This window comes from Silurus meridionalis, chromosome 23 (assembly GCF_014805685.1).
Source record: "Silurus meridionalis isolate SWU-2019-XX chromosome 23, ASM1480568v1, whole genome shotgun sequence".
In the NCBI taxonomy this organism is placed as follows: domain Eukaryota; kingdom Metazoa; phylum Chordata; class Actinopteri; order Siluriformes; family Siluridae; genus Silurus; species Silurus meridionalis.
This window is the reverse complement of record NC_060906.1, coordinates 5,540,392-5,565,878: the sequence shown is the minus strand read 5'-3', so window position 1 is coordinate 5,565,878 and position 25,487 is coordinate 5,540,392. Positions and strand designations below refer to the sequence as shown.

At 45.8% G+C, this 25,487-nt stretch overlaps 3 protein-coding genes across 6 annotated transcripts in view; 2 read left to right on the top strand and 1 right to left on the bottom strand.

Annotated features, from left to right (window-relative positions):
- Positions 1-863, bottom strand: part of syt5a (synaptotagmin Va) — an 8,357-nt gene extending 7,494 nt beyond the window's left edge. Inside the window, exon 1 of the mRNA XM_046836074.1 lies at positions 801-863. The gene's annotated coding sequence lies outside the window, so the exon portion shown is untranslated. The remainder of the gene's footprint in view (positions 1-800) is intronic.
- Positions 864-6,817: 5,954 nt separating this feature from the next.
- aldh16a1 (aldehyde dehydrogenase 16 family, member A1) lies at positions 6,818-24,478 on the top strand. The gene is given in 18 exon segments (XM_046836151.1): positions 6,818-6,918; positions 8,393-8,492; positions 9,137-9,263; positions 12,741-12,898; positions 13,032-13,109; positions 14,940-15,124; positions 16,560-16,718; positions 17,938-18,098; positions 18,408-18,562; positions 20,175-20,250; positions 20,923-21,028; positions 21,431-21,467; positions 21,470-21,558; positions 21,747-21,913; positions 22,010-22,214; positions 22,331-22,516; positions 23,449-23,574; positions 23,858-24,478. Coding segments are annotated over 18 exon segments (2,331 nt in total). The 5' UTR covers positions 6,818-6,873; the 3' UTR covers positions 24,029-24,478.
- Positions 18,569-20,168, top strand: LOC124376823. 4 transcript variants are annotated; one of them, XM_046836110.1, is made up of 4 exons: positions 18,569-19,262; positions 19,542-19,589; positions 19,782-19,829; positions 19,867-20,168. In XM_046836110.1, exons 1-4 carry the CDS (start codon positions 18,816-18,818, stop codon positions 19,981-19,983), a joined length of 660 nt encoding a protein of 219 aa, XP_046692066.1. In that variant the 5' UTR covers positions 18,569-18,815; the 3' UTR covers positions 19,984-20,168. The 4 variants fall into 4 exon arrangements, with proteins under 4 accessions (XP_046692066.1, XP_046692068.1, XP_046692067.1 ...); XM_046836112.1 differs by lacking the exon at positions 19,782-19,829 and having other exon boundaries at positions 19,843-20,168; XM_046836111.1 differs by lacking the exon at positions 19,782-19,829 and having other exon boundaries at positions 19,542-19,757; positions 19,979-20,168.
- Positions 24,479-25,487: the final 1,009 nt, after the last annotated feature.

Genomic DNA, 25,487 nt, shown 5'->3' with positions numbered 1-25,487 from the left:
TGAGGATTAGGTGAAAAGTGTAATCTCCAGTCTGTTGTCCTGAGATTAAATCCTCCATGTTACATAATCGCTGAACTTTTACACAACATCTACAGTCTTCATAACTCACTGCACATCACACTGTCGCACACACTCTCACACACACTCACACTGTCGCACACACTCTCACACTGTCGCACACTCTCAAACGCTGTCTCACACACTCTCAAACACTGTCTCACACACTCTCACACTGTCGCACACACTCTTACACTGTCTCACACAATGACTCACATTGCTTTAGACACACACTGTTTCATACACTCTCACAATCTCAGACTCTTACACTCACACTGTTTCACACTGCCTCACACACACTCTTACACTAACACTGTTTCACACACACACACACACACACACACACACACACACACACACACACACTGTCTCACACTGCTCAGACACACACACACTGTCTCACACTGCTCAGACACACACACACACACACTGTCTCCAACATGCTCACACATTTTACACTGTCTTACACACATGCTTACACTCTCACACACTCTAACACTGCCTCCACACACCCTTTTACACTCTTACACTGTCTCATACACACTCTTACACTACTTCACACACTCTCACACACTCACACACTGTCCTACACTGCCTCACAATTTCTCACACATTGTCGCTCATCCACAAGGATTTCACAGTCAGAAAATAAATCTGAGTAAAAACACACTGAATATATACAATCCTACTTTAAGATCTTACAAGGATTTATACGTTATTATTATTATTCACAAGAAACTCACCCAGTGATGAAGATGAAGATGATGGTGTTCTGTCACTTGTTCTCTCTGTAACAGATTTTTTCTCTGTGCTCCACTGAAGAGAAGATTAATGCACACGACTCTGCCTCTAATCCAGATTACTGTTCTCCTCCTCCTCCTCATCTCTCCCCTCTCTCTCTCTCTCTGTTCATTTCCATTTTCATCTGTCTATCTGAATATATATATATATATATTTGTGTGTGTGTGTGTTTATGTTTGTGTTATATGCAAAGATTCTCTGTGTCCTGTAAGTTTAATATTCAATCAATAATAATAACCCTTTCCTCTGATTCTGCTTTTGTTTATTTTAAGACATTATAAAGTACATTTTCTCACACACTCTCACACTGTCGCACACACTCTTACACTGTCTCACACAATGACTCACATTGCTTTAGACACACACTGTTTCATACACTCTCACAATCTCAGACTCTTACACTCACACTGTTTCACACTGCCTCACACACTCTTACACTAACACTGTTTCACACACACACACACACACACACACACACACACACACACACACACACACTGTCTCACACTGCTCAGACACACACACTGTCTCACACTGCTCAGACACACACACACACACACACACACACACACACACACACACACACACTGTCTCCAACATGCTCACACATTTTACACTGTCTTACACATGCTTACACTCTCACACACTCTAACACTGCCTCCACACACCCTTTTACACTCTTACACTGTCTCATACACACTCTTACACTACTTCACACACTCTCACACACTCACACACTGTCCTACACTGCCTCACACACATATTTGTGTGTGTGTGTGTTTATGTTTGTGTTATATGCAAAGATTCTCTGTGTCCTGTAAGTTTAATATTCAATCAATAATAATAACCCTTTCCTCTGATTCTGCTTTTGTTTATTTTAAGACATTATAAAGTACATTTTCTCCTTCTTCTTTCGGCTGCACCCATTAGGAGGCGCCACAGTGGATCATCCGTTTCCATAATCCCTGTCCTCTACATCTGCCTCTTCCACACCATCTACCTGCATGTCTTCCCTCACCACGTCCATAAACCTCCTCCTTGGACTTCCTCTTTTCCTCCTTCCTGGTGTCTCCATCCTCAGCATTCTCCTACTGATATACCCCATGTCCCTCCTCTGCACATGTCCAAACCATCTTAATCTCACCTCCCACACCTTGTCTCCAAAACGTCCTACATGTGCTGTCCCTCTAATAAACTCATTTCTAATCCTGTCCATCATCGTCACTCCCAACGAACATCTCAACATCTTCAGCTCTGCTACCTCCAGCTCCACCTCCTGTCTTTTACTCAATGCCACTGTCTCTAATCCATACAACATCTCAGGTCTCACCACAGTCCTATAAACTTTCCTTTCACTCTCACAGATACTCTTCTATCACAAATCACTCCTGCTATCATTCTTCTCCACCCACTCCACCCTGCCTGCACTCTTTTCTTCATTTCTCTAACACACTCTACATTACTCTGCACTGTTGACCACCTTCTCCACCTCTTCTCCCTGCAACCGCACCCCTCCACTGCCCTCCCTCTCATTCACACTCATGTACTCTGTCTTACTCCTACTGACTTTCATTCCTCTTCTCTCCACTGCATATCTCCACCTCTCCAGGCTCTTCTCAACCTGCTCCCTACTCTCACCACAAATCACAATATCATCCGTAAACAACATAATCCACAGGGACTCCTGTCTAACCTCGTTCTTCAACCTGTCCATCACCACTGCAAACAGGAAAGGGCTCAGGGCCGATCCTTGATGCAGTCCAACCTTCACCTTGAACCAGTCTGTCGTTCCTACTGCACACTTCACTGCTGTCACACTGTCCTCATACATGTCCTGCACCACCCTCACATACTTCTCTGACACACCAGACTTCCTCATACAATACCACAACTCCTCTCTCCACCCTGTCGTACGCTTTCTCTAAATCCACAAACACACAATGCAGCTCCTTCTGACCTTCTCTATACTTCTCCATCAACATTCTCAAAGCAAATAATGCGTCTGTGGTTCTCTTCTTCAGCATGAAACCATACTGTTGCTCACAGATGGTCACCTCTTCTCTCAGCCTGGCTTCCACTACTCTTTCCCATAACTTCATGGTGTGACTGATCAACTTTATTCCCCTGTAGTTACTGCAGGTCTGCACATCTCCCTTATTCTTAAAGATCAGTACCAGCACACTCCTTCTCCATTCCTCAGGCATCTTCTCACCTTCCAAAATCCTGTTAAACAATCTGGTTAAAAACTCCACTGCATCTCTCCTAAACATCTCTATGCTTCTACTGGTATGTCATCTGGTCCAACCGGCTTTCCACTCTTCATCCTCTTAATTACTGCTCTCACTTCCTCCTTACTAATCAGATCCACTTCCTGCTTCACATCTCCACACCATCCAACCTTCTCTCTCTTTCATTTACTCGTTCATCAGCTGCTCAAAATCCTCCCTCCATTTTCTCCACACACTCTCCTCACTAGTCAACACATTTCCATCTCCATCCTTTATTGCTCTAACTTAAAGCACATCCTTCCCAGCTCGGTCCCTCTGCCTGGCCAATCGCTACAAATCCTTTTCTCCTTCCTTAATGTCCAACTTCTCCTACTGCTCCTCACATGCCTTTTCCTTGGCTTTCACCACTTCCCTCTTCACCTGCTGCTGCATCTCCTTGTTCTCCTGCCTACTTTCTCATGACTCTGTCGATCCCAATCCTGTTTCTCCAACCTCTTTCTCCTTCTGCTCTCCTGCACTTCCTCATTCCACCACCATGTCTCTTTGTCTTCCTTTCTATTTCAATTCAATTCAATTTATTTTTATTTGTATAGCGCTTTTAACAATGAACATTGTCTCAAAGCAGCTTCACACAGATAATGTGGTGATTAAACGTAAATATGTCCTTTGTAAGTAAGTTTGTCCCTGATGAGCAACTGTGGCAAGGAAAAACTCCCCGAGATGGCATAAGGAAGAAACATTGAGAGGAACCAGACTCAAGAGGGAACCCATCCTCATCTGGGTTGCACCAAATGTCCATTTGAAGCAGATATACAATGTTGCAGGGTACAGTGATGATGATCAGAAGCAAACTGTATTCCTGAGTCAGTGTAGCAGACTGTTGACATTAACTACAGTCCAATCCGTCCTCAAAGCACCCGTTCTACTCCGGAATTACATGGAACCACCCAAGGTGTTGATGAGAGACCGTCCCAAGCTGCACAGAAGTGTGAAGATCCACGGAGGGGAGAGGGGGCAGGAACAGTGGTCACTGGAGCCTCAGGAGCATGTTTAACTCGACCGAGAGAGAGAGAGAGAGAGAGAGAGAGAGAGAGAGAGAGAGAGAGGGTGACGTGAAGAGAAGGATATGGATTATTAAGTGTAACTATTGGTGTATGAAAGTTAATGTCACTGTGCAGTTTGGACTCCGGCAAGACTCGCTATGGCAGCATAACTAAAAGGGAGAACCAGAAGGTAACACAGACATGAGGGATCTCTGGGATAAGAGACGACCCACCACACCACCGTCAACAAACCCGAGTGAACGTGTGAATGTGAGGGGACGACAGCATACAAATATACCAGTTCACCAAACACTCCATATCCACGATCCCTCCAGATCTGAGCCTTTACCTAAGAAAAATCTTCTGATAAAAGGCTTGACTAAATAAATACGTTTTCAACCTCGACTTGAACACTGAGACTGTGTCTGAGTCCCGAACACTGGTTGGAAGGCTGTTCCATAACTGTGGGGCTTTATAAGAGAAACATCTGCCCCCTGCTGTAGTCTTCATTATTTGAGGAACCAACAGATAGCCAGCACCTTTTGATCTAAGTAGGCGTGGAGGATCATCCTGGTACAGAAGTTCACTCAGATACTGCGGTGTGAGACCGTTAAGTGCTTTATACGTCAGTAGTAGTATTTTATAATCAGTGTGAGATGTAATTGGGAGCAGTGTAGATGATTAAAACAGGGCTGATGTGATCATATTTTCTAGATCTAGTGAGGACTCTTGCTGCCGCATTCTGAACTAACTGAAGCTTATTTATGCACTTACTCACACACCCAGACAGTAAAGCGTTACAGTAGTCTAATCTAGATGTGATTTCCAGATGTCAAACCAAGTACTTTTCTATCTGTCTCCCTCATCACTCCTGCAGTAGTTTCCCAATCATCCAGCACCTCTTCACCACCACCGAGCCCCTGTATGACCTCTTCCTTCAACCTCACACTACAGTCTTCCTCCTTCAGCTTCCACCATCTTATTCTTCTTTCAGTACTCACTCTCCTTCTCTTCTTCTTCACCTCCAAAACCATCCTACAGACCACCATCCGATGCTGTCTAGCTACACTGTCCCCGCCAACACCTTACAGTCTCCAATCTCCTTCAGGTTACATCTCCTACATAGAACATAGTCCACCTGTGTGCACCTTCCCCCACTCTTATACGTCACCCTATGATCCTCCTTCTTCTTAAAATACGTGTTCACCACTGCCATTTCCATCCTTTTAGCAAAATCTACCACCATCTGCCCTTCCACATTCCTCTCCTTAAAGCCATAACTACCATCACCTCCTCATCCCTCTGTTCCCTTCACCTACATGCCCATTAAAGTCTGCCCCAATCACTAATCGTTCTTTCCTACACCTTCTACCACTTCATCTAATTCACTCCAGAATTTTTCCTTCTCCTCCATCTCACAACCCACTTGTGGAGCATAAGCACTGATGACATTTATCGTCACTCCTTCAACTTCCAGCTTCACGTTCATCACCCTATCAGAAACTCTCTTCACCTCCACTACACTCTTACTGTACTCTTCCTTCAGAATCCCCTACACCATTTCTCTTTCCATCCACACCATGATAGAACAGTTTAAACACCTCCAATGTTCCTGCTCTTACTCCCTTTCCACTTGATCTCCTGAACACACAACATCTCTACCTTTCTCCTCTCCATCATATCAGCTACCTCTCTCCCTTTACCAGTCATAGTACCAACATTTAAAGTACCAACCAGAACCTCCACTCTCTTCCACTTCTCCTTTTCCTGCCGTCTCTGTAGACGTCTTTCTCCTCTCCTTCTCCTCCTTCAGCCAACAGCAGCCCCGTTTACACCAGTACCCTGTTGTTAATGATACCTGTGGTGGTTGTTGGTAACCCGGGCCTCGACTGATCTGCTATGAAATTCTGATTTGTGATCCACATATTAGATTTGGCACATGTTTTGCTCTGGACGTCCTTCATAACACAAACCTCCACATTTATCTGGACTTGGGACCGACACTAAGAGTGCACTGGCTTGTGCCTCCCTAATGACTGGGTTTTTATCAAGTACATTTTACATTAAATAAATTACTGTACAGATGGGTGCTCTATGTGTGTGTGTGTGTGTGTGTGTGTGTGTGTGTGTGTGAGTGAGTGTGTGAGTGAGTGAGAGTGAGAGAGAGAGAGAGAGAGAGAGAAATAAAGAGAAAATCTAATAAAATAGACAAATAATTTAAAAATAAATCTGCAACTAGAAGTGAATAGGAAAACTACTTCCGAATGTGACGCAATTACACGCCTTGTAATGCTATTGGTGGGATTGAATTACGTCGATGTGGTGGGCGGAGCCTAAGAATGACCCCGCGGCAGGACGGCACGTTTTAATTCTGAAATCGGTTTTAACGGGTTTTGTTTATTTTGTAATTAATTCGGGTAAAAAAAAAACCCAGCAACAACGATTCCTGTCCTTAAACGGTTCTGTTTTCATTTCTGGTTGAAATTGTGCGCTTTATCTTAGCTATTAGATTAGCTGGGTTAGCTTAGTTAGCCTGGAAGCTACATAACTACAGGTCACTTTTCACTAACTATTATTATTATTATTATTATTATTATTATTATTATTATTATTATTATTATCATCGTTGTTGTTGTTTGTGTGAGTTTTGGTTGTAAGTAACAGGCAGTTGTGATTAATAAACAGCAGTAAGTTGGTGTTATGGCAGAGGAAACTCACAGACGGTCTACAGCATCTTTCAGTTCATGGAGCTCGGACCTTCTAATGCAGGGTCAACTGTTACTGCACAGGTAACAACTCACCACAGTCCTATAAACTTTCCCTTTCACTCTCTCAGATACTCTTCTATCACAAATCACTCCTGCTATCACTCTTCTCCACCCACTCCACCCTGCCTGCACTCTTTTCTTCACTTCTCTAACACACTCTCCATTCTTTGCACTGTTGACCCCAGGTACCTGAACTCCTCCACCTTCTCCACCTCTTCTCCTGCAACCGCACCCTCCACTGCCCTCCCTCTCATTCACACACATGTACTCTGTCTTACTCCTACTGACTTTCATTCCTCTTCTCTCCAGTGTGTACCTCCACCTCTAGGATCTTCTCCACCTGCTCCCTACTCTCACCACAAATCACAATATCATACACAAACATCATAGTCCACAGAGACTCCTGTCTGACCTCGTCCTTCAACCTGTCCATCACCACTGCAAACAGGAAAGGGGCTCAGGCCCGATCCTTGATCCAGTCCAACCTTCACCTTGAACCAGTCTGTAGTTCCTACTGCATACTTCACTGCTGTCACACTGTCCTCATACATGTCCTGCACCACCCTCAAATTCTTCTCTGACACACCAGACTTCCTCATACAATACCACAACTCCTCTCTCCACCCTGTCGTACGCTTTCTCTAAATCCACAAACACACAATGCAGCTCCTTCTGACCTTCTCTATACTTCTCCATCAACATTCTCAAAGCAAATAATGCGTCTGTGGTGCTCTTCCTCGGCATGAAACCATACTGCTGCTCACAGATGGTCACCTCTTCTCTCAGCCTGGCTTCCACTACTCTTTCCCATAACTTCATGGTGTGACTGATCAACTTTATTCCCCTGTAGTTACTGCAGGTCTGAACATCTCCCTTATTCTTAAAGATCAGTACCAGCACACTCCATTTTTCAGGCATCTTCTCACATTCCAAAATCTCGTGAAAACAATCTGGTTAAAAACTCCACTGCATCTCTCCTAAACATCTCCATGCTTCTACTGGAATGTCATCTGGTCCAACCCACTTTCCATTCTTCATCCTCTTAATCGCTGCTCTCACTTCCTCCTTACTAATCAGATACACTTCCTGCTTCACATCTCCACACCATCCAACCTTCTCTCTCTTTCATTTTCCTCAATCATCAGCTGCTCAAAATATTCCTGATACCTGTGGGGGTCATTGGAAAATGTCCATTATTAAAAGCGCTATACAAATAAAAATGAATTTAATTGAATAGTGGAGGAGTTGTGTTGTGTAGTGGAGGAGTTGTGTTGTGTAGTGGAGGAGTTGTGTTGTGTAGTGGAGGAGTTGTGTTGTGAAGTGTTGATAATTATGTTGTGAACGATGAACAGGTTTAATGCAAGTTCATGTTTTTTTAGTATCATTGTGTCTGATACTATGCGAGGAAAACACTGATGATTAGGAGTTTGACTAGAAATCTGTGTGTGTGTGTGTGTGTGTGTGTGTGTGTGTGTGTGTGTGTTTCTTTCTATAGTCGTGGTTAGAGCAGCACTCTCGCTCTCTCGGCCTGTTTATTGATGGGAAATTTGTTCATCCAGAGAACAGAGAGACGCTCACACTTTCCGATTCAAAAGGTAAGAGTTTTATTTCTTTCTGCAGCTGTCACAATTTTTTCTCAAATTCTTTTCAGTCTCTTCTCACATTTTTCTCACTCTTACACTCTTCTAACTCTCTTCTCACAATCTTCCCACATTCTCTTATTCAATTACATGTTTATTTGTATTGAGCTTTTAATAATAAACATCGTCTCAGAGCAGCTTTACACAGATAATGTGGTGATAAAAATGTTCTTTATAAGTGTACGTTTGTCCCTGATGAACAAGTCGGTGGAGACTGTGGTGAAGGAAAAACTCCCTGAGATGCAGCAGCAAGAAACCTTGAGAGGAACCAGACTCAAGAGGGAACCTCATCCTCATCTGGGTTCCACCGAATGTCCATTTATTACAGATAAACGATGTTGAGGTGCAGTGATGGAGATCAGAGCAAACTGTAGTCCTGAGTCAGTGTAGCAGACTGCTGATATTAACTACAGTCCAAATCCATCCTCAAAGCTTCTGTTCCTACTCCGGAATTTCATGGATCTCCAGGGCGTTGATGAGAAACCGTCCCCTTTATTCCCACTCTGTTCCAGCTCTCTACTCTTTCTCTTCACACTTTCTTCTCACATTTTTCTCACTATCTTCTCTTGTCTTGTGTTTTTTCTTCCTCCTGCTCTTAGGTGAGAAGGTCTGTAGTATCCTCTGTGCCAATGATGAAGATATTTTGAGCTGCAGCTCTTCAGCTGCTGCAGGATTTAAAGTGTGGAAGGAGCTGAGTGATGCTCAGAGAGCCAAAGTCCTGCTTAGGTACACACACACACACACACACACACACACACACACACACACACACACACAGTCCTGCTTAGGTATACAAATCCACCTCTTAATACACCACTATCAAGTTTTAATTATAGAAACCATCAATACAATACAAACACACAATATAACAACACGTGGCATTACAGAGAGACGTTTCACATCTGGAGGTAAAAACCATTTTACTAAAACAACAAACCCAGTTACACTCCAAACCTCTACACTACAACCACAACTGTGCACCTACAACATCTGGAGCAGATCACAATCAATATTTATCTAATAACATGACAAAACATAAAAATGTAAATAAAACACAACCTACTCACCAGAGATGCAGACTCATAATGTGCAGCGCCCCCCAGAGGCTGTAATCCAGTGGTACCGCTCGTATTCACTGGTCTGGAAGTGGAGAACAAACCCTTTCCCGGGCTGAGACACGCTAGCTAGCTTCAGGGTTGGTGACCTCCTCACCATGTCTCGCTTTTCTTCTAAATCGACCAAATCATTTTCTCTTCCTCTGTAGGTATAAAAAAGTCTAACTCAGATGTATGAACGTGTGCAGAGCTACACACGTGTTTTACCAGTTGAATGTGGCTGTAACAGTTTCCCTCTGACCAACCAATCAGAGGAAGGAAAAATGCTGATGCTATTCTGGTCCAGTGATCTGCTCTGTGAGGAGAATCTGAAATCTGATTGGATAAAGAAACAGAGCTGTTGGTAATATTCTCTATGGTAAAAGTCCAGCAGTACTGATTCTGAAGGCTCTGAGCAGATTAGATTCACATGGCAGCACATAGAGGCTGAAATCTGATTGGTTAAAAGATCTAACATCCACATACACGTACTGAAGCAGTGCAGCCGAGAGAAACACTACCACATGAAGAGAAGAAACTGATGGAATAAATTAATACAATTTCATGTAACAAATATTGAATTAGGCTTGTAAATGTCGGTCAGTGCTTCTGATAGTGTTTAGCAAAGCCTTCTCTGCTGGACCTAACTGCCCACCACTGAAACACACACACACACACACACACACACACACACAAAAGCACAAAAGCACAAAAACGTTTAACTTTCTTCCAGTTACTTTGATTTGTCTTTTTAGGACATGCACCAAACAGTGGAACAGGAATTATTTAATTGAATTAATTTTTATTTGTATTGCACTTTAAACAATAAACATTGAACAATCAACAAAGTTGCAGACAGTACAGGGTCAACCGGCATCAGGTAAAGTGTGCGCCCCAAGTCATCCAAGGCATGGGGGCATTTTATATTACCCGCAACAAAGAAAACTGTTCCTGGAAGTTGTGCACTAAAGTAAGTGTCCTTGCCACATAAAGTGCATCTTGTGCAACCGAGTGAAAACAGTGCAGGCAAAAGCTTTGCAAAAGAACAACACAGGACAATGTGAGACAGTTATACAAAACACAAAATAGTGCTAACCAGTAAAGCTGCTGTATGTTATACAGTACAATGTGCAAAAGAGAGGACTGTATACAAGAGTGCACTTGTAAATAAACACAAAGGGTTAGGGTTAGAGTTATAGTTATAATATAGGTGGTGCTCAAGACATGGATGTGTGGATTAAAATGAGTATTGAGTGTGTGTTTGATTTCAGGTTGTAACAGTTCAGTAACACAGTTGAGTGAGTGTGTGTCAGTTTGCTACGCTTCAGTTCTGTGTTGAGGAGTCTGATGGCTTGAGTCTGGATGTGAGGCTCAAATGCTTCAGAACCTCTGATGGTAGGAGAATGAAGGGATGTGTGTGAAGAGTGTGTGGTGTCATTCACAATGCTGTTGGCTTTGCGGATGCAGTGTGGAGTTTAAATGTCCGTGATAGAGGGGAGAGAGACTCGGATGATCATCTTGCTGTCCTCTATCCTCTGTAGGGGCTTGTGATCCGAGACAGTGCAGTTCCCAAACCAGACAGTGATGCAGCTGTTCAGGATGCTCTCCATGGTCTGGCTTGTTTTCAGTGCTACAGTGGAACCCACTTATCTCGACCTCGGTTAACTTGCCAACCCTATTAAGTCAACGTTTTTGAAGTGGAACCGCCAAATTCTCACTTTGTCTCAGCATTTTTTAATCGGTTATGTCAATTTTTTTTATGTTGCCGAACCCTAATATCTCGAGCACAAGGGGGGCAAATTTGCCACTTAACGTCGGTTATGGAATCCCCCTGCCACACCCACTTCGGCGGCGGCATTCCCCGGAGCACCCTGCTTCTTCTCTCGCAGCTCATCGCAGTCATGCTAATCACACACACCTGACTATCATTCACTCACTCATCCCATCTCCTATTTAAGCCCCTCCCCTCCACACACTCGCGGTCCGTTATTGTTTGTGCATGATCGTATGTGTTGGTTAATGGCGGTCTGTGTAATCGCGTATACGTATCCCGTATCCCGCTACCGCCATGAACCAACACATATTCTCAACGGCACCCCGGATTCCCCCGATCCTGCTGTTTTCCATCTTCACGCTGTCTGCACCACGTTTATCCGTTGCTGCCCAGCGCTGCGCTTTCCATAGCGCGAATCCGTGGATTCTCTACACCAACTGTCTCTGCTTTCACAGAACTTGGTGGACCGCACTCCCGGAGCACAGCACTGGATATTACTGCTTCACTACAAGTATTGGTGGATTCTCTCCTGAGTCTCAATAAACTTTGCGTTTACTTCTGCTTCCGCCTCCTTATCCGCATTACAGGTTTTCCTTCAAAAACACGTGCATGCACATTCTCATTTATTAACGCACATCATGTACATAAAGAAATTTCAATCACGTTAATATATTGCCGCCATATTGATTTTCGTTTATCTCGATCATCGGTTATCTCGACGCTTTTTGGCTTCCCCTACGCCGTCGACATAACCTGGTTCCACTGTATATACAGGTTTTAGATCAACAAATGTTTCATCCAGAAAACGTCTTTTTCTGTAAAGGCTTTGCATATGTGAGCAAGACAATGCTAACTGCATACTGCATTTATTACAATAGCATGACTTTATAGTCGCTGAAGTGGCCTGTCTGCAGTCTAGAACTTTCAACATCTGAAAACATTTGGTGCATCATGAAACGAAAAACACAACAAAGGAAACCCAGAACTGTTGAGCAGCGAGAATCCTGTATCACACACATATGGAACAACATTCCTCTCCCAGATCTTCAGTAACTGCTCTCCTCAGGTCCCAGATGTACACAGACAGAAGATGTGATGTTACACAGTGGGAAACATGATCCTGTTCAACATGGTCCAAATTCTAAATGACCTTATTTTTTCCTCACAATGGCATAAATTCAATTTAAACATTTGATGTTTTCTGTTTTATTGTGAATAAAATATAGATTTGAGATTTTATAAATCATTACATTGTTTTTATTAAAATTTTACACAGTGTCCCAACTTTTTTCAAATGTGGTTACACACATGCTCACACACAGCATGTCGTTGCAGGTTAGGGAGTGCACTGCAGGGGTACAGTCAGTGTGTGTGTGAAGTGTGTGATCTGTGTCAGACTCCAGGCTCTGCCACACCACTCATCCGCCTGGCACAGTATTATACAGGCTGGGCTCAGCTCCGACACACACTCCTGCCTGAATGGACCCCACGAGGTAGGTGGGTGGGTGTGTGTGTGTGTGTGTGTGTGTGTGTGTGTGTTCATTGACATGGGCTATGTGTATCTGCAAAAATATGATTGTAAATGAACTCTGTGTGTGTGTGTGTGTGTGTGTGTGTGTGTGTTAGGTGTTGTTGCAGTGGTGATGTCAGATGATGCTTTTTTTTATTCCATGTGGCTGAAGGTCATTCCAGCTCTCGCTGTTGGTAAGTTCAGCCTACAGACCAACACACACACTCTCACACAAACACACACATTTATAACACTGCTTACAGTTTCTTTGCTGCTTTCTTCATTTGAGTTAACTTTCGGCCGAGTTAAACATGCTACTGAGTTATAAGTGACCACTGTTTTGGATCTGCCCGCTTCATCCCGGCCTGCCACTGGATAGTGTGACTGCGTGTGAGAGACGAGCGACTGTGTGAGAGACGGAGTGTGAGAGAGGAGCGACTGCGTGTGAGAGAGGAGCGACTGCGTGTGAGAGACGAGCGACTGCGTGTGAGAGACGGCGACTGAGTGAGAGAGGAGCGACTGAGGGTGAGAGAGGAGCGACTGCGTGTGAGAGACGAGCGACTGAGTGAGAGAGGAGCGACGGAGTGTGAGAGAGGAGCGACGGAGTGTGAGAGAGGAGCGACGGAGTGTGAGAGAGGAGCGGAGTGTGAGAGACGGAGTGTGAGAGAGGAGCGACGGAGTGTGAGAGACGGCGACTGAGTGAGAGGAGCGACGGAGTGTGAGAGAGGCGGAGTGTGAGAGAGGAGCGACGGAGTGTGAGAGACGGAGTGTGAGAGAGGAGCGACGAGTGTGAGAGACGGAGGTGAGAGAGGAGCGACGGAGTGTGAGAGACGGTGTGAGAGAGGAGCGACGGAGTGTGAGAGACAAGTGTGAGAGAGGAGCGACTGAGTGTGAGAGGTGAGAGACGGAGTGTGAGAGAGGAGCGACGGAGTGTGAGAGAGGAGCGACGGAGTGTGAGAGACGGAGTGTGAGAGACGAGCGACTGAGTGTGAGAGACGGAGTGTGAGAGAGGAGTGACGGAATGTGAGAGAGTGACAGTGTGACGGAGTGTGAGAGAGGAGCAACGGAGTGTGAGAGAGGAGGACGGAGTGTGAGAGACTGAGTGAGAGAGGAGCGACGGAGTGTGAGAGACAGAGTGTGAGAGAGGAGCGACGGAGTGTGAGAGACGGAGTGAGAGACGGAGTGTGAGACGGATTGTGAGAGAGGAGCGACGGAGGTGTGAGAGGAGCGGAGTGTGAGAGAGGAGCAACGGAGTGTGAGAGACGGAGTGAGAGAGGAGAGACGGAGTGTGAGAGAGGAGCGACGGAGTGTGAGAGAGGAGACGGAGTGTGAGAGAGGAGAGACGGAGTGTGAGAGACGGAGTGTGAGAGAGGAGCGACGGAGTGTGAGAGACGGAGTGTGAGAGAGGAGCGACGGAGTGTGAGAGACAGAGTGTGAGAGAGGAGCGACGGAGTGTGAGAGACGGAGTGTGTGAGAGGAGCGACGGAGTGTGTGAGAGGAGCGACGGAGTGTGTGAGAGGAGCGACGGAGTGTGTGAGAGGAGCGACGGAGTGTGAGAGACGGAGTGTGAGAGGAGCGACGGAGGTGAGAGAGGAGCGACGGAGTGTGAGAGACGAGTGTGAGAGAGCGACGGAGTGTGTGAGAGAGCGACGGAGTGTGTGAGAGGAGCGACGGAGTGTGAGAGACGGAGTGTGAGAGGAGCGACGGAGTGTGAGAGAGACGGAGGTGTGAGAGGAGCGACGGAGTGTGAGAGAGGAGCGACGGAGTGTGTGAGAGAGGAGCGACGGAGTGTGTGAGAGGAGCGACGGAGTGTGAGAGACGGTGTGAGAGAGGAGCGACGGAGTGTGAGAGAGGAGCGACGGAGTGTGAGAGAGGAGCGACGGAGTGTGAGAGAGGAGCGACGGAGTGTGAGAGACGGAGTGTGAGAGGAGTGATGGAGGAAGAGGATGAGTGATTTAATACCTACATTATATATGTACTGTTTTGGTTAGTTCACAGCAGTAGATTATGTATGTGTTTTGTAGGAAACGCTGTCATCGTGGTTCCTGGAGTTCAGATGGCTCCTCCCACCCTCTTATTGGCTCAGCTCTTCATGAAGGCTGGACTTCCTGCTGGTGTGCTGAACGTGGTGACAGGAAACGAATCAGTGGGAGTCCGAGTGGCTCAGAGGAGCTTGATCAACTATATCTCTTACAGTGGGAGCACACAGGTGTGTGTGTCTGTGTGTGCATCTGTGTGGGGGTTTGTGGGTGGGTGGGTGTCTGTGTATGTTGGTGTCTGTGTGGGGGGGTGTCTGTGTATGTGTGGGTGTCTGTGTGTGTGGGTGGGTGTCTCTGTGTTTGTGTGTTTTGGGTAGGTGGGTGGGTGTCTGTATGTTGGTGTGGGTGGGTGTCTTTGGGTTTGTGTGTGTATCTGGGTGTCTGTATGTGGGTTGGTGGGTGTGTGTGGGTGTGTCTGTGTATGTGTGGGTGTCTGTGTGTGTGGGTGGGTGTCTCTGTGTTTGTGTGTTTTGGGTAGGTGGGTGGGTGTCTGTATGTTGGTGTGGGTGGGTGTGTGTGTGGTGTCTGTGTGGGGGGTGTCTGTGTGGGTGGGTGGGTGTCTCAAGTCAAGTCAAGAAGTCTGTGTGTGTGTGTCTGTGTGGGTGGGTGGTGTGTGTGTGTGTGTGTTGGTGGGTGTCTGTGTGTGTTGGTGGGTGTGTGTGTGTGTGTGTGTTGGTGGGTGTGTGTGTGTGTTGGTGGGTGCCTGTGTGGGTGGGTGGGTGGGTGTGTGTGGGTTGGTAGGTGTGTGGGTGGGTGGGTGTGTCTGTGTGTGGGTGGGTAGGTGTCTGTGTGTGTGTGTGGGTCAGTGTGTGTGGGGGTCAGAGTGTGTGTGTGGGTCAGAGTGTGTGTGTGTGGGTAGGTGTCTGTGTGGGTGGGTGGGTGTCTGTTTTCTGTGTGGGTGTGTCTGTGTGTGGGTGGGTGGGTGGGTGTCTGTTTTCTGTGTGGGTGTGTCTGTGTATGTGTGTGGGTTAGTGTGGGTGGGTAGGTGTCTGTGTGCGGGTGGGTGTCTGTATGTGGGTTGGTGGGTCTGGGTGTGTCTGTGGGTGTGTCTGTGGGTGTGTGTGTGGGTTAGTGGGTGGGTAGGTGTCTGTGTGGGTGTGTCTGTGTGGGTGGGTGTGTCTGTGTGTGGGTGGTAGGTGTGTGTGTGTGGGTGGGTGGGTGGGTGTCTCTGTGTTTGTGTGTTTTGGGTAGGTGGGTGGGTGTGTTGTCTGTGTGTGTGTGTGTGTGGTGTGTGTGTGTGTGTGTGTGTATGTGGGTGGGTAGGTGTCTGTGTGTGGGTGGGAGGTTGTCTGTGTGTGGGCGGGTTTGTGTCTGTGTGTGGATTAGTGGGTGTGTGGGTGGGTAGGTGTCAGTGTATTTGTGTCGATTAGTGGGTGTGTGTGGGTGGGTAGGTGTCTGTGTGTGGATTAGTGGGTGTGTGGGTGGGTAGGTGTCAGTGTATTTGTGTCGATTAGTGGGTGTGTGTGGGTGGGTAGGTGTCTGTGTGTGTGTGGGCGGGTGGGTTTCGGGTGGGCGGCTGTCTGTGTGGGTGTTTAGCTTCTGTACTGGTTGTTATTGAGTGAGAAGTGAAGTAAATGTATTAAATGTATAAAGTGTGTGTTTCAGTATGGAGAGCTGCTGGTGAAGCAGGTGGCTGGACGGGGCGTCCCTGTCTCTCTGTCCCTGTCTGTCTGCTCTGTGTGTCCATTCATCATCTTTGAGAGTGCAGACGTGGACAGTGCTGTGGATGGACTGATGGAGGCGGCTTTCAAAAACTATACGGAGGTAAAGTATATTTATAAACTTCTTGTTACTTCACTAAACAACAGTTTTTTATTTAATAAAAGACTTCTTTATTCAATAACCACCATCTCCATACACAACCAAACACCATAAGAGTCCTCACTTCCTCTCAGGGTACTCTATGTAACAGTGATTTATGGAGAACCCAAACCATACAGTTGATTTAAATTAGAGACCCTCAGTAAAATGTGACTCCAGTAAACCCCCCACACACACACACACACACACTCTCTCTCTCACACACACACACACACACACACCTACTGGCGTTTTTGTTAGCTCAAGTCGTCTCATCTCCAAGGAAAATACACTGAATAAAACCTTATAATATCTTAACATTCTCTTTTATTATGTTTTTATATAATATTTGTCATTTATAAATACATTTTTCTTATTCAAAAACACGTAACAAAAACAACTGGGGTGCATTTTGGGGGCCGGAACGGATTAATGGCATTTCAATTAATTTCAATGGGGAAATTTTCTTTGAAATACGAGCAATTTGACGGAACGAATTAAACTCGAATGTCGAGGTACCACTGTGTATAAGTTTCCAAAGTAGTGATTTATTATAATTATAATGTTCCTATTATAATTTTTTATCACAAGATTCTTCACTTAATCACCTCAGTTTATGTGTAAAGACTCGAATGTGACTCTCAGCACACTGATCTATTAATAGAATGATATTAAAGACTCAAACACTGATTGATTTCTATTATAATGATCATGAGCATGAATACAAATCCTTCTTTTCAACTACTTCAAATAAATGGTGTAAATGAGGTCACGTGTGTTGTGGTGAGTTCAAGTCTGGAGTTTCTTCATCATTTATTCTTCTCTAAATGTTCTGCTCACTGTTGAACTGACTCTTTGAAACATGTAGAGAAGTAAAAATAAAAGTTTTCCCAATTGGAAATACTTCAGTGAAGTACAGATGCATGAAAAAGCTACTGAAGTACAGTAACCAATTACATTTACTTCCTTACAGTGCAACACTGTGTACACACATCCAACCAACAGGGCACAGAAATAGTGCAGATATACAAATATCAGAAAATATAACTGACTGCGACTTCATACCTCTGTGTCTCTCTTTATCTGACTTTCCTTATTTTAAAAAATGTATTTAAACCAAACCCTGACGTTTTCTCTGGATTAAACATTATACTATTACGCCCTCTCCCTCTCTCCCTCTTAGTGGAGGTGGGTGGTGTGTGTGCAGGAGTCAGTGTATGATGCTGTGATGGAGAAGCTGAAATTCAGGATGTTTGGAATGAAGTGTGTTCATGTGAGGGATGAATGTGAGAGAGCTCGAGTGGATGCTGCAGTGCATGAGGCCGAACAGCAGGGGGCGATGGTTAGTCACAGACATACTGAATCTCTCTCTTTTTCCCCTGTCCTCTTTACAAACACACTTATTTTCAGATTTATCAAAGAAAAATCTTTTTCTCTGGTGCAATTTGTTACAATTCATCACATACACACACACACACACACACACACACACACACACACACACACACACACACACACACACACTAATTACTGTAAGAAACTGCTTGTGGTTAGAAATTTTGTTTAGAGCTTCACTTCTCACTGTTTTGTGAAAATCTGTGCATGTGGTCATTTCAGCTGTGTGTGTGTGTGTGTGTGTGTGTGTGTGTGTGTGATCCAGGCTTGTCCTCCGCCCTCTTCAGGATGTGTGTATCCCCCTACAGTGGTGTGTAACATAGCTCCTTCCTGCCCCTTGGTGGTGTCTCCTCCGCCCGGTCCTGCACTGCCCCTGCTGTCCTTCAGGAGCGCTGCAGAGGGAGTGGCTTTGGGTAAAATAACTTCATCCTCAATCTTCATCACATCTCACTCTGTACAGTTCACAGCTTGTAAGTCATTTATAATAAGAAGAAGGAGAAGCGATGTTCTTATATCAGAGGTCGATTAAATGTATTTAGTGTCAGACTGAGTGCAATTCTGTTCATTCAGAGGGGGTTAGTTCTGCATGTACGCAGGTCAGAAGATCAGCGGGTACACAGTTCTGCAGGTTCGCAGGTCAGAAGATCAGCGGGTACACAGTTCTGCATGTACGCAGGTCAGAAGATCAGCGGGTACACAGTTCTGCATGTACGCAGGTCAGAAGATCAGCGGGTACACAGTTCTGCATGTACGCAGGTCAGAAGATCAGCGGTACACAGTTCTGCATGTACGCAGGTCAGAAGATCAGCGGTACACAGTTCTGCAGGTTCGCAGGTCAGAAGATCAGCGGGTACACAGTTCTGCATGTACGCAGGTCAGAAGATCAGCGGGTACACAGTTCTGCATGTATGCAGGTCAGAAGATCAGCGGGTACACAGTTCTGCATGTACGCAGGTCAGAAGATCAGCGGGTACACAGTTCTGCAGGTTCGCAGGTCAGAAGATCAGCGGGTACACAGTTCTGCAGGTTCGCAGGTCAGAAGATCAGCGGGTACACAGTTCTGCAGGTTCGCAGGTCAGAAGATCAGCGGTACACAGTTCTGCATGTACGCAGGTCAGAAGATCAGCGGTACACAGTTCTGCAGGTTCGCAGGTCAGAAGATCAGCGGGTACACAGTTCTGCAGGTTCGCAGGTCAGAAGATCAGCAGGTACACAGTTCTGCAGGTTCGCAGGTCAGAAGATCAGCAGGTACACAGTTCTGCATGTACGCAGGTCAGAAGATCAGCAGGTACACAGTTCTGCAGGTTTGCAGGTCAGAAGATCAGCAGGTACACAGTTCTGGATGTACGCAGGTCAGAAGATCAGCGGGTACACAGTTCTGCAGGTTTGCAGGTCAGAAGATCAGCAGGTACACAGTTCTGCAGGTTAGAAGGTCAGCGGGTACACAGTTCTGCATGTACGCAGGTCAGAAGATCAGCAGGTACACAGTTCTGCAGGTTTGCAGGTCAGAAGATCAGCAGGTACACAGTTCTGGATGTACGCAGGTCAGAAGATCAGCGGGTACACAGTTCTGCAGGTTAGAAGGTCAGCGGGTACACAGTTCTGCAGGTTTGCAGGTCAGAAGATCAGCAGGTACACAGTTCTGCATGTACGCAGGTTAGAAGGTCAGCAGGTACGCAGGTCAGAAGATCAGGTACACAGTTCTGCATGTACGCAGGTCAGAAGATCAGCAGGTACACAGTTCTGCAGGTTCGCAGGTCAGAAGATCAGCAGGTACACAGTTCTGGATGTACGCAGGTCAGAAGATCAGCGGGTACACAGTTCTGCAGGTTAGAAGGTCAGCGGGTACACAGTTCTGCATGTACGCAGGTTAGACGGTCAGCGGGTACACAGTTCTGCATGTACGCAGGTTAGAAGGTCAGCAGGTACGCAGGTCAGAAGATCAGCAGGTACACGGTTCTGCAAGTCAGTGTGTGTACTTGTGGTGAATCAGTGGACTATAACAGGAGCTCTGAATGTTTAAAGGTAACTGCAGACCTCAGGGTCGAGCTGCTTCTATCTGGACTGAAGATTTGACGCTGGCTTTGGAGACTGCTAAGAGGTGTGTATTTCTGTGTACACTTACTGTCCAATTTATTAGGAACACCCGCACATTTATGCAGTTGTGTAATGAATCAATCATGTGGCTGCAGCAGCACGATGTTAAAACTCTTACAGGTCAAGAGCTTCGGTAAATGTTCACATCAAACATCAGGTTGCAGATAAAAAGTCTGATCTCTTGGACTTTAACCATGACATGGTTAAGAATTTGTATAACTCCTGGTCTTCTGCTGAAATGTTCACACTCGTCAGTCTCTGGAGTCTGCACAGAGTGGAAAAGCCTTGATGAGTAATAACATCAGATGTTATAACTTGTACATTTACTCTTTACAAGCACGGTGAAGAGAAAATCCTCTCAGAACAAACATCAGACACCGAGGACGAGCTACAACAGAAGACCACATCAGGTTCCTCTCCCGTTAGCCAAGAACAGGAACCTGAGGCTCTCATGAGCATTGTCTCACTGAACTGGACAGGCTGAAGATTAGAATAAAAAAGTCGTTGTCAGTTTCCAGTCTTCACCTGTCCAGTGCCCTGTTTTTGTCTGAAAGGAGAGATTCAGAATTAACATTAATGACAAACCATTTTACATTGTTATAATTTAATTTCCTGTGTGTGTGTGTGTGTGTGTGTGTGTGTGTGTGTGTGTGTGTGTGTGTGTGTGTGTGTGTAGTCTGTGTGTGGGTTTGGTGTGTGTGAACACTTGCTCTGTGACAGATCCCTTGCTCCCGCAGTCTGGACGGAGGGAGAGTGGGACCTGCACTGACGGAGGGAGAGAGGTGAAGACGAGAATTTTGGAGAAACAAAATAATAAACGCTTTATTAATAATAATTAAATAAAATATTAACACTACACTAACAACACACACACACACACAGAATGAATCTGCAGGCTCATGGTCCAGTTCCAGGATCATTTTTTAATTTGAAATCTAATTGTGTTCATGAAAATTATTTATTAATTTAAAATAAATGTTTATGGAATATTTATATTAATACCTAATATTCATGATTTGTGTGCATGATACACCGTGATGATTCAATAACTTTTGAGTAACAGTTCACAATGACTAGATTTTATACTTTTAATCATTTAATTCATTTGAAAGCATTTGAATTATTTTTTTAAATATTTTTTTGAAATAGAGAATAACAATTATTTTAAATATGTTGTTGTTTAGGGTCTTTTTCAGTTCCTGAGTGCATCTGTGGCTCCACCCTTTCTCAGCCAATCTCTCTGGACTACTCCAAGTTTGGAACTGCAGCATCCAAGTTCCTGGTGCCGGAAGGTTCTGATCTGTCCAGGTAGGTGTGTGTGTGTGTGTGTGTGTGTGTGTGTGTGTGTGAGAGAGAGAACTGCAGTCTTGTAGCCTCCAGTTCTAGTCTAAAAATGTAACTTTTTCTCTCTGTCTCTAACCTCTTTCACTCCCTCCCTCCCTCTCTCCCTCCCTCTCTCTCTCTCTCTCTCTCTCTCTCTCTCTCTCTCTCTCTCTTTAGTGTCTCTCACTCCCGCCTCACTTGTTAGGAGGGAGGGTGTGTAAAGCAGATTCAGGTTGCAGTAGGTCAGTTCATGCTCCAGGGGGCGCTGTTCTGGCTCATTGTCCTGATGGTGGGAGAAAAGATGTGCGTAATGCAGTGGAAGCTGCTTTAAAGGTGCAGCCAGGGTAGGAGTTCAGGAACACACTACGATGCTGAACACACATGCACTTACAGAGGATAATAAAGTGACAGTTGGTCACTGCTGTGGTTCTGATGTGCAGGTGGATGAAGAAAAGTCCAGCGTCTAGAGCTCTGGCCCTCTACTCCCTCTCTGACTGTCTAGATAAAAGAAAGCAGAACATGGCTGCTTCAGTCCACAGACAGACTGGGGTGTCTATAGAGGAGGCTGTTCAAGAGGTGGAGCTTAGCATCTCCAGGCTTTCTGATTGGGCCGCACTCTGTGATAAACAAAATGGACACATTCCAGTAAGAGACATTTTTTTTCCTTTTTACTCCATTAACACTTAAGTGCTATAGAAATAAAAATAAAAACTGGAAACACTCCAAATGGGTCCTGCAGTTTTATGTCTATTTCTCCACAGGTTCTCCCTCAAACTGGTTCCTCTGTCTCAACCCCAGAGGCTTTAGGAGTTGTGGGTGTGGTCTTGCCCGACACTAAACCTCTTCTCTCCATGGTGTCTGTTCTGGGGGCAACCGTTTCCGTGGGCAACGCTGTCATCATAGTGACAAGCGAGAAGTTTCCTCTTCCAGCTCTCGATTTCATTTCGGTGATTTTACATTCCAACTAAACAGATCTCTTCATTTCATCCTTTAGATTATAAACAATTATTTTCACAATACAGATGAGTGTGTATCACTCCCCTCGCCTGTGTGCATCACTCCCCTCGCCTGTGTGCATCACTCCCCTCGCCGGTGTGCATCACTCCCTCGCCGTGTGCATCACTCCCCTCGCCGGTGTGCATCACTCCCCTCGCCGGTGTGCATCACTCCCCTCGCCGGTGTGCATCACTCCCCTCGCCGGTGTGCATCACTCCTCTCACCGGTGTGTATCACTCCCCTCACCGCTGTGCATCACTCCTCTCACCGCTGTGCATCACTCCTCTCACCGCTGTGCATCACTCCTCTCACCGCTGTGCATCACTCCTCTCACCGCTGTGCATCACTCCTCTCACCGGTGTGTATCACTCCTCTTACCGGTGTGCATCACTCATCTCACCGTGTGTATCACCTCTCACCGTGTGCATCACCTCTCACCGTGTGTATCACTCCTCTCACCGTGTGTATCACTCCTCTCACCGGTGTGCATCACTCCTCTCACCGTGTGCATCACTCATCTCACCGTGTGTATCACTCCTCTCACTGGTGTGTATCACTCCTCTCACCGGTGTGCATCACTCCTCTCACTGGTGTGTATCACTCCTCTCACCGGTGTGCATCACTCCTCTCACCGGTGTGTATCACTCCTCTCACTGGTGTGTATCACTCCTCTCACCTGTTTTACTACATAAAACTCCCATCAGCAGTCCATTACAGCACACAGGTACTCCAGTAGAGTTCACCATCACCATCATTAGTCGAAATGTTATCATGAATATAGTTTTTGATGTGTAAATTGATGTAGTTGTTGTTATAGGTTTGTGATTATTACTGATGTGTTTTAAATATTTATGAATGAAGATAAAATCCGATGTCTTGGCAGGTTCTCCAGGCGTCTGAGGTTACCGCAGGCGTGGTCAGTGTTATCAGTGGGGGAAAGGATCAGCTGACCCAGGCTTTGGCCAATCACAATGAGATCCAGGCTGTGTGGTACTGGGGCAGTGCAGAGGTTTGTGTGATTTGACATTTATTGATCTGTTTAGTTATGTCCTGAATTCAAACTTCATAAAACATTCATAAACAACCTGCATACAACTTTTATAGAAAATCAGGATGAGAAAAGGTGCATTTGTGTCTAAATTCTACAAAACTGCAACAATAATACAGATGCTTAAAAATAAGACAGTAGTAAATAATAGTGAATGTGGCATATGGTTTGTGTGTGTGTGTGTGTGTGTGTGTGTGTGTGTGTGTGTGTGTGTGTGTGTGTGTGTGTGTGTGTGTGTATACAGGGCTGCCAGTTTCTGCAGCACTGTAGTCCTCTAAAGCGTCTGTGGCTGCACTGTGAGGAAGAGGAGGATGAAAATGGAAGAAAATTCTGGACCAAGCCGAGTTTCTCAATGCAGGAGGAGATGTGGAGAGAGTGTGTGGTGTGGAAGAGTGTGTGGATCCCCACGGCTTAGAAACACATTTATTGCTGATAGAACAAATAAATCAGGATTTAAAATAAACAATGAAATGTAGGTTATTACATCAGATATTTTGAAAAAGTTGTGTTTTATAAAAAACACAGAAAAACTGCTGATTCAGAATTTTTCAGGACAAAATGGAGAAGCGAAAGTAAACTACAAACGGTCACATTTTTAATAAACCATCTCATTAAACACATGAGAACCTCAGGATGTCTCGTACTTAATACCTTTTACAAGAAAATCCAGGCAGTTCATTTTATTCACCTGTGTTTATTCACATCATTTAGGCTAAAAAATGTATAGACCTGTTTAATAAGGCTTTATTCTTTAAATGAGTAATAATTTAATATAATTTACTGTTCTGGTTTTCACTGTTGATTTTCTCAACATGTTATTACACTATCAGCAAAGTTTAAATAAATCCCACAATATTAAAGAACATTCAAGAAACATCATTGTCTGATTTATTCACACAAACACTGGGATTTGAGACGATTTTAAATAAAAAATCCTTTCTGTGAGAAAACTGGAATCTTGCATCAAATCCTTTTCTATCATTTATACCTTTTCTGTGACGTCGCGTCCTCTACACCCTCTCCGTGGCATCGTGTCCTCTATACCCTCTCCGTCGCGTCGTGTCCTCTACGCCCTCTCCGTGACGTCGCGTCCTCACGCCTCTCCGTGGCATCGTGTCCTCTATACCCTCTCCGTCGCGTCGTGTCCTCTACGCCTCTCCGTGACGCCGCCCTCACGCCTCTCCGTGACGCCGTCCTCACGCCTCTCCGTGGCATCGTGTCCTCTATACCTCTCCGTCGCGTCGTGTCCTCTACGCCTCTCCGTGACGCCGCCCTCACGCCTCTCCGTGACGTCGCGTCCTCTCGCCTCTCCGTGAGGTCGCGTCCTCTATGCCCTCTCCGTGACGCCGCCCTCACGCCTCTCCGTGAGGTCGCGTTTCACGCCTCACCGTGACGCCGCCCTCACGCCTCTCCGTGACGCCGCCCTCTACGCCCTCACCGTGACGTCGCGTCCTCTACGCCCTCGCCGTGACGTCGCGTCCTCTACGCCCTCCCCCCGTTAACTCGCGTCCTCTACGCCCTCTCCGTGACGTCGCGTCCTCTACGCCCTCTCCGTGAGGTCGCGTCCTCTACGCCCTCTCCGTGACGTCGCGTCCTCTACGCCCTCTCCGTGACGCCGTCCTCACGCCTCCCCGTTAACTCGCGTCCTCACGCCTCTCCGTGACGCCGCGCCCTCACGCCTCTCCGTGACGCCGCCCTCACGCCTCCCCGTTAACTCGCGTCCTCTACGCCCTCTCCGTGACGTTGTGTCCTTATATCAGAACTTACTCAGCTCTCATTACACCACATTCTCTCTGATCCTCTGCTCAACTCATCTCACCATCTCTCAGGGTACCTGCAGAAAGACCTGCATCAACACACTTCTCTGTTTTCTT

Excerpts from the sequence above, each read along its gene's own strand:
- LOC124376823 (XM_046836109.1), top strand. The coding sequence starts at position 18,896 with ATGTACGCAGGTCAGAAGATCAGCGGTACACAGTTCTGCATGTACGCA. Across the intron at positions 19,263-19,541 it reads ACAGTTCTGCATGTACGCAG|GTCAGAAGATCAGCAGGTAC; the intron begins GTCAGAAGATCA and ends GCAGGTTTGCAG. Across the intron at positions 19,806-19,906 it reads ACAGTTCTGCATGTACGCAG|GTCAGAAGATCAGCAGGTAC; the intron begins GTTAGAAGGTCA and ends GCAGGTTCGCAG.